Source organism: Petaurus breviceps, unplaced genomic scaffold (genome assembly GCF_028583685.1).
Source record: "Petaurus breviceps papuanus isolate PSGF00001 unplaced genomic scaffold, PetGlider_PUasm1.0 91133, whole genome shotgun sequence".
Lineage (NCBI taxonomy): Eukaryota > Metazoa > Chordata > Mammalia > Diprotodontia > Petauridae > Petaurus > Petaurus breviceps.
In genome coordinates, this window is record NW_027187419.1 from 22,768,142 (window position 1) to 22,782,336 (window position 14,195).

General features: G+C 37.4%; 1 protein-coding gene across 1 annotated transcript in view; it reads right to left on the bottom strand.

The window, feature by feature from the left end:
* CNTN5 (contactin 5) overlaps positions 1–14,195 on the bottom strand; it is a 1,715,246-nt gene that overhangs the window by 353,423 nt on the left and 1,347,628 nt on the right. The window contains exon 10 of the mRNA XM_069080670.1: positions 10,305–10,486. Within this exon, the coding sequence (XP_068936771.1) occupies positions 10,305–10,486 (182 nt within the window). The remainder of the gene's footprint in view (positions 1–10,304; positions 10,487–14,195) is intronic.

Sequence of the window (14,195 nt, forward strand, 5' to 3'; positions counted from 1 at the left end):
ATGTACTACCCAGAAGGGTTGTATACTTCCAAGGATGCCCTCTAAAACCTGACAAAAATGACTGCCAACTCACCAGTCAATTCCAATTTCTTTTTCTATAAAATGTCCATTTCTCTCTATTGTGAGATTAATGCTCGATATAACCATGTGTTTGCCTGTATCCATTTGGCTCAGAGTTTATAGTTAATTGTGCATGACTTAACAAGAGTTCACACATTATTTCTTACCAGCTTGCCTTCCTACCAGGAGCAAATAAAAAGACATTCTCAACTACTCATCCAATGTAAATTGTTACACTCTACGGATGAGTGATCAAGGGGTGCAAGACAGTTCTAGGAAGAATACCAAAAATATTCCCTGACTATAGGCCATGCGATGTATTGTTTTAAAAGTACTATTATCCATGATACCTAAATTCTTACTGCCTCAAAGGGCAACTGGGAATTTTCCTTGAGTCTGATGGGTAATCTCTATGGATATTTCCACCAAGGTGCCAGCTGAGTTCCATACAATATGGTTCAATTTAATAAACATGCATTAAGTACCTACTATATAGCAGGCACTGTGCTAGGTATAATGAGCACAAAGACAAAAATGAATAGTTCTTCCTTTCAAGAATCTTACATTCCATTTGGAGAAAATATCACACACACAGATAAGTAAACACAAAATATGCATAAAGTAAATGCATAAAGTAATTTTGAGGAGAGGAACCCTAACAATTGGTGGGGAGAAAGCACTTGACCTGAATCTTAAAGGAAGCTAGCGGTTCTAAGACTCTGAGGTGAGAAGGGTGAGTATTACTGACTTGAAGGGTAGCTGGTGCAAAGTCATTGAAGAAGGGGATGAGAAGTGTATGGGTAAAAGCAAGTAGGTCAGTTAGGCTAGAATGGACATCAAATGAAGCAGAACATGAAACTATTGTGTAAAGATAGCCCATGCCCATTGTGGATAACTCTGCCAAACGGAGGAACTGGTGTTATTTTGGAGTAAATTGAGGGTCATTTAAAGTACTTAAGCAGAGGTGCAGAAGAAGACATGTTCAGAACTGTATTTCAGGAATATTAATTTGATAGTCAAGTGGATGACAAATTGGACTGGAAAGAAAATGTAAGCAGGGAGACCAATTTGAAAGGGGGAGGAAAGTTGAGGAAAAGTCAGCAGTTCTTTGTTATAGTTTGTGGAAGAAATAACAGTTTTCTTTTACTGCTGGAAACTCTGCTTGGAGACTGACTGCATGTAATTATAGAATTGTAGAATTGGAAGGGACCTCAGTCTGGTAACTCAATCCTCATCAAAAATTTTAATAACAATGGTTATATTTATATTGTATTTTCCCCTTATGGTGTGCTTCATGTGTATTGATTATTTGATTCACAGTTATTCTGCCATATTGGCTGTGGAAGTGTTATTTCCTCATTTTACAGATGAAGGAGTTGAGTTTCAGGTGAGTTAAGTGGCTTGCCCAAGATCACACAGTTAATAAATGACAGAGCCAGGATTTAAAACCTGATCTTCAGAGTCCAAATCCCCTGTTTTCTCCACTTTACAGCAGCTGCTCTCAATATATAACAATGTATCATTAAAACCCTATCTGAAACCTTGATGATTAGGGAATCATACTTATAACTCCTAGAGCTATGTGATCCTACCTATTCTGTTTTTTCTTTCCTTGACTCTACTCTTCTAAAGCCTAGCATACATACTGATGAGTTTGATTTCCATATCTGTTACAAACACTAAAATCACACTGTCACTTCTATTAAAGTTCCTGTTATATCTACTTAATCCTGCAGTTCTTCTTTATTGCTGAGAATCAGATGGGGTGGGGGTGGGGGAGCCTTCTCTGCTTCCAGATTAAATTAAAAGAAAAGCAAGAAAAGTAAAAAAAAACATTTTTGTTGTTGCTCAGTCATTTTTCTCAGTTGTGTCTGACTCTTCATGACCCCATTTGGGGTTTTCTTGGCAAAGATACTAGAGTGGTTTGCTATTTTCTTCTTCAACTCATTTTACAGATGAGGAAACTGAGGCAAACTGGGTTAAATGATTTGCACAGGGTCATGCAGCTAGTGTCTGAGGCCAAATTTGAACTAAAAAAAAAGTGAGTCTTCTGACTCCAGACCTGGCATTCTATACACTGTACCAACTAGCTGCCCAACATTATATCCTCTAATTTTAACAAAGAGATCTCTAGAATATATGCAGATCATCTCACCAATATCTGCCCTCAGACATATATTAATTAGGAAGTTATCATCTGTTTTCTCTATCTGAGCTGGAGATTTATAGGATATTAGTACTGTGATATTTCTTTAGCTTATCCCTTCTTTAGTCTTAATGCTCTCTATTATGACTTCCCTTTAGTTGCACAGATTTTCACTTTGATTACTATCTTCTTGATATACAATGTGACTTTGTGATCCCTTCTAATCTATTTCTTTTGAGCAAGGTAACCCTTTCCATGCTGTATTTCAGTAGTAGGCTGAATCTCACCAAGTCTTATTGATTCCTTTGAGTTTATGTTCTCTTAAATTAAAATTTGAGGTTTAGAAGTTGTATCTGATCAATCTCTTCCCTTTGAATTTAAAGTACTCTTCAATAATCAACCAGTCTCAGGTCAAACACGTTCCATGGCCAAGAGCCTATCACTAGATTATTTTAAGCACTCCATTATTGATTCCAGACTGCTTTAGAGTTCGTTCAACTATGGTGTTACATCACTATACTATATGAATGTAGAATGCATTTTACTTTCAACTAAATTTCGGAAACCATGAGAATTTGAAGGAATAGACTGGAATAAATACATTTAAAACATGGATGCCAGCCTAAAGTTAACCTAATGGAAAATATTAACTAGGTTTTACTTCTCAAAATAAAAAAGGGCAAACTGTTCAGTTGAAGGAAAGATAAATACTAATTCTCTCAAGACATTGCCCAATAACTAAAAGCAGGGCATTTTAAAAATGGAATTTAATTTTATAAGTGAATTAGTCCACCTGCCAAAGCCAACAGTTTATTCCCTTTTTTGCTAGTAAGATCAGACTCATTTGATGTTATTATTATTAGTCATACAATAAAATTTTTCCTGAAAATGAGACAAATAAATTAATGAATTAATTAAGGAATGAATAAAAAGCATTGTGCAAGTGTTTATTATGCACAAGGCACTGTGTTAACCACTGAGGGTTCAAATATAAAAGCCCCTGACCTCAGAACTCTTTAATTCTAATAAGGGAATCAATATACATAGGAAAATGGTGGCAAGAGAAGGATGTTTTGTTTTAGAAAGTCAGTGATGGTGAGTAAAGCCAGAGAGCATTGGGTTGACATAGCCTCACTGGTACTGATTTGATTACTGTTCACAGACCAAGAAGTAGGAAGCAGAGGTAGCAGCTGGTGGGAGGTATGCACATAGCTTCAGGGCAAATGATAAAAGGATGGTCAGAGTAAACAGGGTAAACAGATATATGGAATATGAAGAATGGTCTGATCTGCGGCCAGCTGCATGTAGTGGACTATGTGATTTGGTATCACTAACTCTCCTATCAAAACAGCTCAGTCCCAGCTTGTAAATCCCAAAGATGAGTGGATGAAATTCTTCCATATCATAGTCTCTTGAGGTCCAGGTGCAAATGGAACTCCAATGTATTGATTTCTATATTGGTGAAGGGAGGGAGAAGAGAGCAGTTTACTATTGCTTGTGTTTTGTATGGCACACTGCAGGAACACCTCTGTGCTGCCTCACTGCATCTTGTCTCCTTCCCTATCTGACTTTGAACTGTGTGGTCCTCAGGCACAACCCTGAACTGAGAGAGAGCCAAGAAGTGAACTCCTAAGAGTTCTTTGTTTGGGGTACCAACAAATGAAGTCCTTCTACATTCAGAACAGATTCATATTTATGAACAATATTCAAATTACATAATCTCAATGATATCCAAGCCTTCTTGTCACTCTAATATAAAGTCCAATGAGACATCATGTTCAGAACATACCCCCACCCATGGCTAATTTAAAAAAAAAGATGGTTCTCTATTTTGCTAAACCAATAATAATAATAATAATAATATCTAGCATTTATATAGGGCTTTAAATTTGGCAAAGTGCTGTGCATATATTTTCTCATTTGATCCTCAAAATAACTGTTAGGTGCTTTTCTCACCCCCATTTTATAGATGTGGAAACTGAGACCAAGAGAGGTTAAATGACTTGCCCAGGATCACACAGCTAATAAGAATCTGAACATAAGGCTTACTGATTCCAAGTCCAGCACTAGCCATTGTACCTTCTAAATGTCCCAAAAGGCTCTTTGGACTGAGGCATAACATAATTCTAAAATTAAATATCTTAAATAATCAGACTTTCCTGTATCATTTTGAAAGCTATGTAACATGATATTTTATTAGTATGCATAAGTTGTCTGGATAATTTGAGACTTGAATATGGGTATCGGTGATGATTTTGTCAGTTTCTTTTTTAAAGAAAATATGGATTGGGGTCACTTTCTTCATGGGACATCTGAGGATAACTGCTAGAACAAAGAGGAAATACAAACACAATGAATATGTTCAAAATAATATATCATTACAGTCCTAAGGACAAGTCTCAGGAAATTTTAATGCATTTTTGTAATTAAGGGGTCAGCTCTTCAATGCTTATTTACATTTTAGCAAACACTTACATAATGTTAAAAGTGATTGTTCTCTCCTTAAAACAGTATCACAAGACCTGGGCTCAAATCCTAGTTTTGTCACTTGTATAACTTTTAACAAGTCATTAAACTCTCTGAAATGATGGTATTAGACTAGATAACCTCTAAATTTCCTATCCAGCTCTAAATCTATTCTCTATCAATATTGTGAATTCAGAAATATTACCATTCTTTCATATTATCAACAATTACTCTGGTTTATCACCATCACAACCGTTATCATTACAATCATCTGAATGGGCACATATTTAGTGAGTACCTGCTATGTACAAAGGATCATGTTAAATTTTGGGGATAAAAATACATATACTATGCATCCCCCCCCCCCTGTAATGGGAATGCAAATTTGGAAGATCTTCCCTGCCCCTAGGCTAAAGTGCACCTGAAGCCTAGGGTGGGAGGCTTGTTTTTCAGTAGATACTTTTTGATTGGCCAGTGGGACCAAAAGGTTGTTACATTCTCTGAGCCAGGAGAAGGCTATATAAGCCCTGATGTGTAGCTTTGTTTTGGGGGCTCACTTTGAGAAGTGTTCTGTGATTTGATATGGATTCTCGGAAGCCGTTATCCTGAGCCCCCCGGCTTTGAAAAAACCCAGATGTTGAAACCCAGATGTTGACTGGGTATGGATGTAATGGTTGGACAGTTTGAAATCTGTCTACTAGATCTGTTTCTGTCTTGATAATTCTGTCTGTGTACTTTGAAGTTCGGGGTGCTGACCTTTTCCCCTGAACAAGGTAAACAATATATGTCTGACTGATTAAAGTAAGCTTGTTAACCCATTTTGAGTTGCTTTCCTTTAACAAAGCAGATCCAAGAACCTGTGCTGGCAGCAAACCCTGAGGACGCTTGGGGTGCTTGCTGCTACACCCCCTCAAAGAGCTTATATTCTAGTGGGTAGATAGTACAAATACATTTTTATTTTGGGGGCTTTTTTTTGAGGGGAAAAGGTAAGACAGTTGGGGTTAAGTGATCTGCCCAAGGGCACACAGCTAGTAACTGTCAAGTATCTGAGACCAGATTTGAACTCATGTACTCCTGACTCTAGGACTATTGCTTAATTCAGTGCCACTTAGCTGCCCCCAAAATACATTTTTTTAAAGTATGATAACATACTAAATATGAAATTAGATATTCAAGCATTTATCAATTCATTTTAGTAACCCAAGCAAATATGCTTGCATATTTGTTCTATTTCTGTCACTGATCTATTGCTAAAACTACTATCTAAATCTTTGTTCCCCCTCCAACACACAAATATTTAGTGATTTGAAACATCTGAACCAAGAGATAATAAACTTCTGAGGAAGGGGCATGATTTCTGGCATAGGTCAATACTCAGAAGGTTCAGAGAAAAATGATTTTTCCTTTTGGTAAAGGTATAGAGAGGTCTGCCATTTCCTACTTCAGTTCATTTTCCAGATGAGGAAATTAGGCAAACAGGACTTTAACAGTTCAGGGAGGGAATTTTGGAGGAGGAGGGTCTTAAATATTTCATCTAAGGAACAAATTATAAACTTGTTTAAGGGAAGGGACTATTCTTTGCACATATAGGTGATATACACACATATACACACTGATATATGTATATATATAATACATGCACATACATACATAAACACATGCACATACATATATATATGTATACATATACAAATATGCTAAATTAATTAGTGAATGAAAGATAAAAGGAAAATAAATGGAGAGAACTGAAGTTAATGATAGAAACTCCAGATAAATAAGTGACATAAGCAAAGATTGGGAGCAAATATATGCTCATCAAATTTAATACATGATAAGTAGTCCAAGTTGGCTTGAATAGAATATTCTTTGGGGGATATTGAGCTGTAAGAAATAAGATTGGAGAGACAAGTAAAAGCCATACGTTAAATATGAGATTATTTGAAGAAAGTATAGTGTTTAAGAATGCTGATTATGAGGTAAACAACTGAATGTTATTTTCCAATGGAAAAAATGATAGAATATAAATCTTAGAGAAAAGAAAAGGTCTTTGATGTGGTACAGTGGAAAGAGCAATGGATTTGGATTCAGAAGACTCAAGTTTGACTCCTGGCCCTATCATTTACTATTTGAATGACTTTGCACAAGTCTCTTTACTTTTGTTTTTTGCTGTAGGATGAATGGATTGGAAAAATCAGGATTCTGGTAGTTGTTATTTACAGACCTCCAGGATATTTTCCTTCTTTCCTTAACAAATTAAGAGCTTAGTTCCCACTTTTTTTCACCTCCTGAAATCTTGCCTTAATGCTAGATGAGTTAACACACATGTTGACATTCCCTCAAACATATTAATTTCCTAGTTCCTTGACTTACTCATTTCTCAACACATAGTCTCCTTTGCTGGGCAGTTAGGTGGCACAGTGGACAGAGTGCAGAGCCTGGAGTCAAGAAGACTCCTCTTTATGAGTCAAATCTGCCCCTATACAAATTACTAGCTGTGTGACTCTGGGCAAGTCACTTAACCCTCTTTCTCTCAATTTCCTCTTCTGTAAAATGAGCTGGAAAAAGAAAGGGAAAACAACTTCAGTATCTTTGCCAATGAAACTCCAAATGGGGTCACAGAGTAAGATGTGACTGAAAAAATGATTTAATGACAACCAAACTGAGTCTCTTTGCTGGACTTAACATCCAGGTCAATCCCACTAACTGAGTATATCTCTCAAGGTACTGTCATGATCCCTCTTCTCTTTCCCTTCTATTCCCTTTCACTTGGCTATCTCATCAGATCCTATAACCAATTTATTAAACTATCATCTCTATGGCAATAATTCTTAGATGTACACATCCTGTCTCCTGACCTCCAGACATAGCCTTTTTGACGTCTCTATCTTGATGTATCATAGACATCTTAAACTCATGTGGAAAACTGAAGTCATAATTATTCTCCCCAAACCCTCCTCCTTTCTTGCTTTTCTATTATTGTTAAGGGTACCATCATCCTCCAAATCACCTAGACTGATAACCATGACTCCTCACTGTCTCCACTCCAATCATGTCCAACCTGTTGTGAAGTCCTCTTGATTTTACCCTTGCAATCTCTCTAAATATACTCCTTATTTCCTTTGATACTGCCACTACTCTGGTGCAGCAACTTACCTCACACCTGGATGATTACAGCAGCCTGCTTGTTGTCCTCACTGCTTCAAGTTTCTCCCCTCTGCATTCTATCCTCCACTTAGCTGTCAGGCTTATATTTCTAAGGGCAGGTCTGATCACATCGTCTCCATCTCATCCAATAAATGAATTAATATAGTCTACAGGGATCCTTATGTACAGATGAATTGCCTTCATTTCTATTTGAGTTTGTCATTGTTGTCCTACAAGAAACCTTTCCTGATCCCTTTTACTGATCCCCTGACAGTGACTTCCCTCTGATTTTCTCCAGCTATTCTGCATGTATCTTGTTTGTATATAATTGTTTGCATGCTGTCTCTCAATTAGACTGAAAGACTGTGAACTCCTTCAGATCTGGGAATGTTGGTTGCCTTTGTTCGTATTTCCCATACCCCCAACTCAGCAACATGACGGGCACCTAGTAGGCACTTAATAAATACTCATTGACTTGACTGGATGATTTCTTAGGCATCCTTCAGATTTTCTTAGTATTGATAATAACAACTCAAATTTACTAAGCAAACCAAGGCTTCTAAAAGCCTTCTAATTGTGTGAAGTATATAACATAAGCATTATTATCCCCACTTTAGCTCATCACTTCTAATTTAATCACCATGAAGCTAACTCAAGTTTTGACCTAAACCATCTCTTTCTGCCCTCTTCCCCTCTTATTGAATGGCTAGAGAATGGAGTACCAAACTCCTCACAATGCCTTCCATTATAGAAGGCAGACACTGCAATTTTTGGCTCACTTCACTCTGCATCTGCTGCTGTGCCTGGTTTCAAGTGCACAGAACAAGATGCTTCCATGCTGAATACCCCTGGTGTCCCCAAACCCTTTCTGCCTCCTTTTGTGTGCTGTCTCCCTACATTAGATTGTGAGCTCCTTGAGGGCAGGGACTGTTTTTCTTTATTATTAACTCTCCAGAGTATAGCACAGTTCCTGGCATGTAATAGGCACTTAATAAATGTTTATTGGATTGGAAACTGAAGGCTGCAGAGGCTAATTCATCTGTCTGAAGTCATCTGGGTAAGTAGGCATTGGAGATGGTATTCTGAACCTGTTTCTACCTCCACTCCCCATCCCCAATGAGTGACAAACATTGCGAAAAACAATGATGTGACAAATGGAATAAAATAATTTGTCGGTATAGACCTATAACTTTGTCAGTATAGGGAACTCTCAGTTTAGGAATCTCCTTCCTTCCAATTTTAGCTAGCCCTTTCTCTGAAAATTATAATCTTAGAGAATTGCACTGAAAAGGTTAAGTGATTTGCCCAAGGTCACATAGCTAGTATGTGTTAGAGCCAGAACCTGAACCCAGGTCTCCCTAACTTCAGGAATACCCCTGTCTCTACTATACCACACTCAACATTTTGGTTTTCAGTTCTATGGTTTATGGTGTTATAGTATACAGTTTAATGTAGTAGATAGAGGGTCTGCCCTGATTCAAGAAGGCCTGGGTTCAAGGTCTATCTCTGACAATTAGCTACATGACCATGAATAGATGATTTAATCTTTTATTTCTCCAGATAACTCTCTCAAGACTATGAGCTACAGATAATTGCTGGGGGAGTGTTTCCACAGTAGGAGTTTCCCACAGTGAAGAAATAATAGGCCAGACCAAAAATAGAAAGAGAAAAAAAAGATTTCTTTTTAGAGACAACTGTATAGTGGATAGGGTGCTGGGTGTGGAGTCAGGAAGACCTGAGTTCAAATCCAGTCTCAGACACTTATTAGCTATGTGACCCTGGGAAAGTCACTTAACCTCTCTTTACCTCGGTTTTGTCAACTATAAAATGGGGAGAAAGGGTTGTTGTGAAGATTAAATGAGAAAATACATGTAAAGCTATTAGTATAGTGCCTGGCACATAGTAGGCACTACAGAAATGTTTATCTACTCCCTCCATTCCCTCTTAAGTCAGATTTTCAAAGGGTGGATTTTAAAGTTGACACCTTCAGGAATTATTTTAGCTTTTATAGGCTACTAGATAATCACTTATCACACCCTAGCCCATTAACCTAGTAGCCTAAAAGAGTTAATAAAAGCAACCAAAATATAGGCAATAGTTCAGGGCCCTAAAAAAAAATCCTTTTATTTTAAGGAAAAGTGATGTGATTTATAAAGATTCTTACATTTGTTATAATTTTAGAACAATATTCTGTGTAAAGTTAACTTACGGAGTACCTTAGAATGAAAACCAATATAAGGTAAGCTATAACCTTGGCACCAAGTAACTATGAATTTTCTAAAGCAATCAATAAATATTTAAGTGCCTACTATGTTCCAGGCACTGTGTTAAGCACTCAGCATACCAAAAAAAAAAAAAAGGCAAAAGACAGTTCCTGTCCTCAAGGAACATATAATATGTCATTTTTATCTGCATTTAAACTGAGATATGAAAAGGTGTGTGTATTGAGGGGGAGGAGTGCCTCTGCATCATTGCAGACCATACTTACTATAGACTTGTAACTGTCCACGGAAAGAATTCCTTCCACGTGAATTTTCAGCTCTACATTCATATATCCCTGCATCATCCAGTTGCACATTTGGTATTTCCAGCACTCCTTGAGATTTCCGTAGACGTGCTTTGCTTGGAATATAACCATTAACCTTCATCCACGAGATTGTTGGAACAGGGCTGAAACAGTGAGAATACTGTTAACATACTTTCCACTATTAGAAACATAGATTCTCTTATCTGGTAATTTAAGCACTTAATAGGCTAAGTAGTAATAAAATATAATCACAATTAAGGTCCATGTGCTGGTTGATCTACTTCTCTTTCCATTTGGAACATCTAATAGAGGGTGATAATATAAGGGAAAATTCTCCTATTCATAGTTCTGGGAAATACTTCATTTATCACACATACACACACACACACAGAGTTCAGAATAACTTGAATGGCACCATCTGAATACTGCCATATATTCTCAATAATCTTTCCTACTTTTGAGAAACAGCAGAAGAATTTTCCTTTTCATATCTTTTTGATGAATTAAATATGTAAAGTAGACCTTAAGCTATTTGGACATCTTCCATAGAATGTGAGGACTAGAAGGGACTTTAGAAATTATCCAGGCCAGGGGTGGTGAACCTATGGCCTTCTAGGTCCTTGAGTGTGGCCCTTTGACTGAGCCCAAGTTTTACAGAACAAATACTTTTAATTATGGGGATTTGTTCTATAAAGTTTGGATTCAGTCAAAGGACTGCACTAGAGGACCTAGATGGCCACATGTGGCCTTGAGAATGCAGTTTTCCTACCCCTTATTGAGACCAGTCCCTTCATTTTATAGAGTAGGAATTGGAGCTCAAAAAGCTACCTAGGGATAGAGGAGAAAAGACAAAGAAATATGTTGAAACTTTCTCTTCCCTGCCCTGGACACCTCTTTACCCTGGAAGTTACACTGCACCCCTAGACTTCTAACACTGAAAGTCGCCCCTAGCCCTGTGGCCTTTCCTTTTGCTTGACTGGTTCTTCTTAGGACTTCAGTTTTAAAAAGGATGCTTAGGAGAGCCTTGTCTTCATTTTTCTCCATCCTATACTCCTGACTCTTTGAATTTTCTCTACTATGCTCTGATCTTTTCTTCTTTCTCTACTTTTGAGTTTCTTTTTATTTTCTTTCCATGTTAGTATGTGAGCTTCCTGACCATAAGGACAGCCTTTCTTTTTGCCTATATTTGTATTCTCAGAGTTTAGCAAAGTGGCCAGCACACAGTAAATGCTCGATAAATGCTCATTGCCTTCCCTCAAAAATTGGGATGAAGGTGTATGTGTGGAGGAGAAAGTAGTTTCTTTTTTTTTTTTTTTAAGCAATTGGGGTTAAGTAAATTGCTCAAGGTTACACGGCCAGTTATTTCTGGGTGTGGTGCTGAGTGTCTGAGCCCGGGATTCGATCTCCAGGTCATCCTGACACTGGAGCCGGTGCTCTTACTCGCTGTGCTACCTGGCCGCCCCTAGAGAAATTAGTTTCAACTGATCCTATTGACATAGGAACCCTAACTGTTGGAGGCCAATTCTCAGTCTGTTTGAAGCTCTGCAGGTTAGAAGATAGACACACTGACCCAAGGCACTGAGGCAGCAACTGCTGATCTCCATGTTGTTGCTATCTTTATTTTTGTATCATAGTATAAGGGTTGGGATGACAGTCAACCAATCCTGATTAGTCCAGATACTTTATCATATGAGAACATATCTCAATGAATCAACTAGAGGTATGAATAAAGCCTTGGAAATCATTCAATTAATCTAAAAGTTATAAATCTAATAGGCATTCTAGGAATTCTATTCAGGTTGTTTGAGGGACTTGGTCACACTTTGTGGATCTTCTATAAAATAGCAGACTAATTCAAATCCCTATGGGTTGGAATACCTTAGAAGTTTAGTAGTAGAAGCCTTCAACCTTTTCAATTTGAAAAGAAATTGGTTGGGGCCAAGGGTGGGAGTGCCTCATCCTCTGCTTCCCCTGGCAAGAGGAGGACTTTATGAACCTAGGAAACAGTTTGAGACTTTTTCTTGAGGGATTTGGACTTTTTCATTGGTACAATAGTAGTGTCCCTGGGACAACAGCAACTAGGGAAGTATTGGCATTGGGAACCAAAGATAGATCAGATATTAGAGAAGCAGATTTAAAATTCTACAAGGAACCCAGCAGAAAAGTTGGATCACACCTAAGGGAGTGAAGAAGACTCCAGCAAAAGGGCCTCTTGCAGCTATGAGTTAACCTTTTGTTAGGCATACTTTCTAAGCTTGAGCCTATTTGTCCCTAAACTCTCTGTGTAATTAATAATGGGGATGAGTGTCACAGATGTTAGGGGGAAATATTTTGTACCAACTATCCTACTGTAGTGATATTTTTTCTAAGAGCTAATTAAGTCTGTATTACTAATTGATACCAACACAATTATGAAAGAAAACTCACCAATGTGGGCTTGTGAGATACATACAGTGCTAGTATTAGATGTGCTCTCCCCCATAAGGGCAGATGGAACAGCCACCTTCTGGGGACTGTCAATGCCAGTGCGGATTGGGAGAGTAACCCCAGAGCATGTGTTACAGAGACTGGAAGGGACTTTAGAGACCATTGATTGGGTCCAACCTCCTCAATTTACAAATGAGGAAAATGAGACCTAAAGAATTATTTGCTAGTGAATGAAATGGGATTGGAAACAAGGTCTTCTGTGTCTACGTTAGCACTCTATCCATGATACTACATACTCTCTCTGATAATAATTCACATTTATGCTGGTACTTTAAGGTTTTCACACTTTTATCTCAATTACCTTATGAAATAGGCACCCCAAATATCATTTTCATTTTCATTTCATAGATGAGGAATTCCAGTCCCTGAGAGGTTAAGTGAGTTAGTTATTCATAAAAACATTTCTCTATTGGTAACAAATTTAGTGCTTGCTCCACTGGGCTGGGCTCATAGACTGGTACAAAGTGTTTGATCTGACTTGGGTCCTACTAAATTTCTTCAAGTTGCATCTTGCCCCTGTGTCTAATAGTATTATCTTCATCCTTATTATTACATAAGGTACTTTCTTTCAATTAACAGACTTTACTTCAGATTACAGATCTTTACTTCAATCAATGAATCAGCAAGCTTTTAAGTGCTTACTACAATGCAAGCCTATGTTTCTAGTGATAGCAATATAAATAGACAAATATGAGCGAAATACTGTTTACTCTCAAGGAACTTACATTCTAATGGAGGAGACGTGTGTGATACGAATGTATGCACAGAATAAATATAAGGAGAATAAATAAGAACACAAGTAAAGTAGTTAAATACAAAGAAGTTTGGGAGGGTACTACCCAGCTTGGGGGATCAGGAAAAGCTTCAGGGATTTACTCAGATTTTTTCACTGGTAACTAACTGTTTCCAATTTTTTTTAAAGATGATTTTTAGCAAATTATTAAATTTCACCTTTAACTCTTAAATCTAAATTTCCAGTTCATTCAAAGGTTTTTGTTATCATCATAATATTTAGAGATACAGTCTTACTTTACTTTTATATAAGAGATATGTTCCTATGAATATTTCTGTGTACCAAGAGCTACTTTCAATTGACCTAAATTTTCTGTCAATGTCTACTGGAGGTCATTTTGAACACTTCAGATGTATGCTCCTTTACCCTATAACTTGGTTGAAGGGAAGGATCATAGAATTGAGGAGTCAATACCTTGGTTCAGTTATCCACTGTGAGCCCATCTCTTTATCCACAAAATGAAGGGCCTTACCTAGATGACTTCGGAGGTCTATACAAGTTCTGACATTCTATAAGTCTACCATCACCACTTAAATATAGTATACAGATATATAATTATATAATATAATACA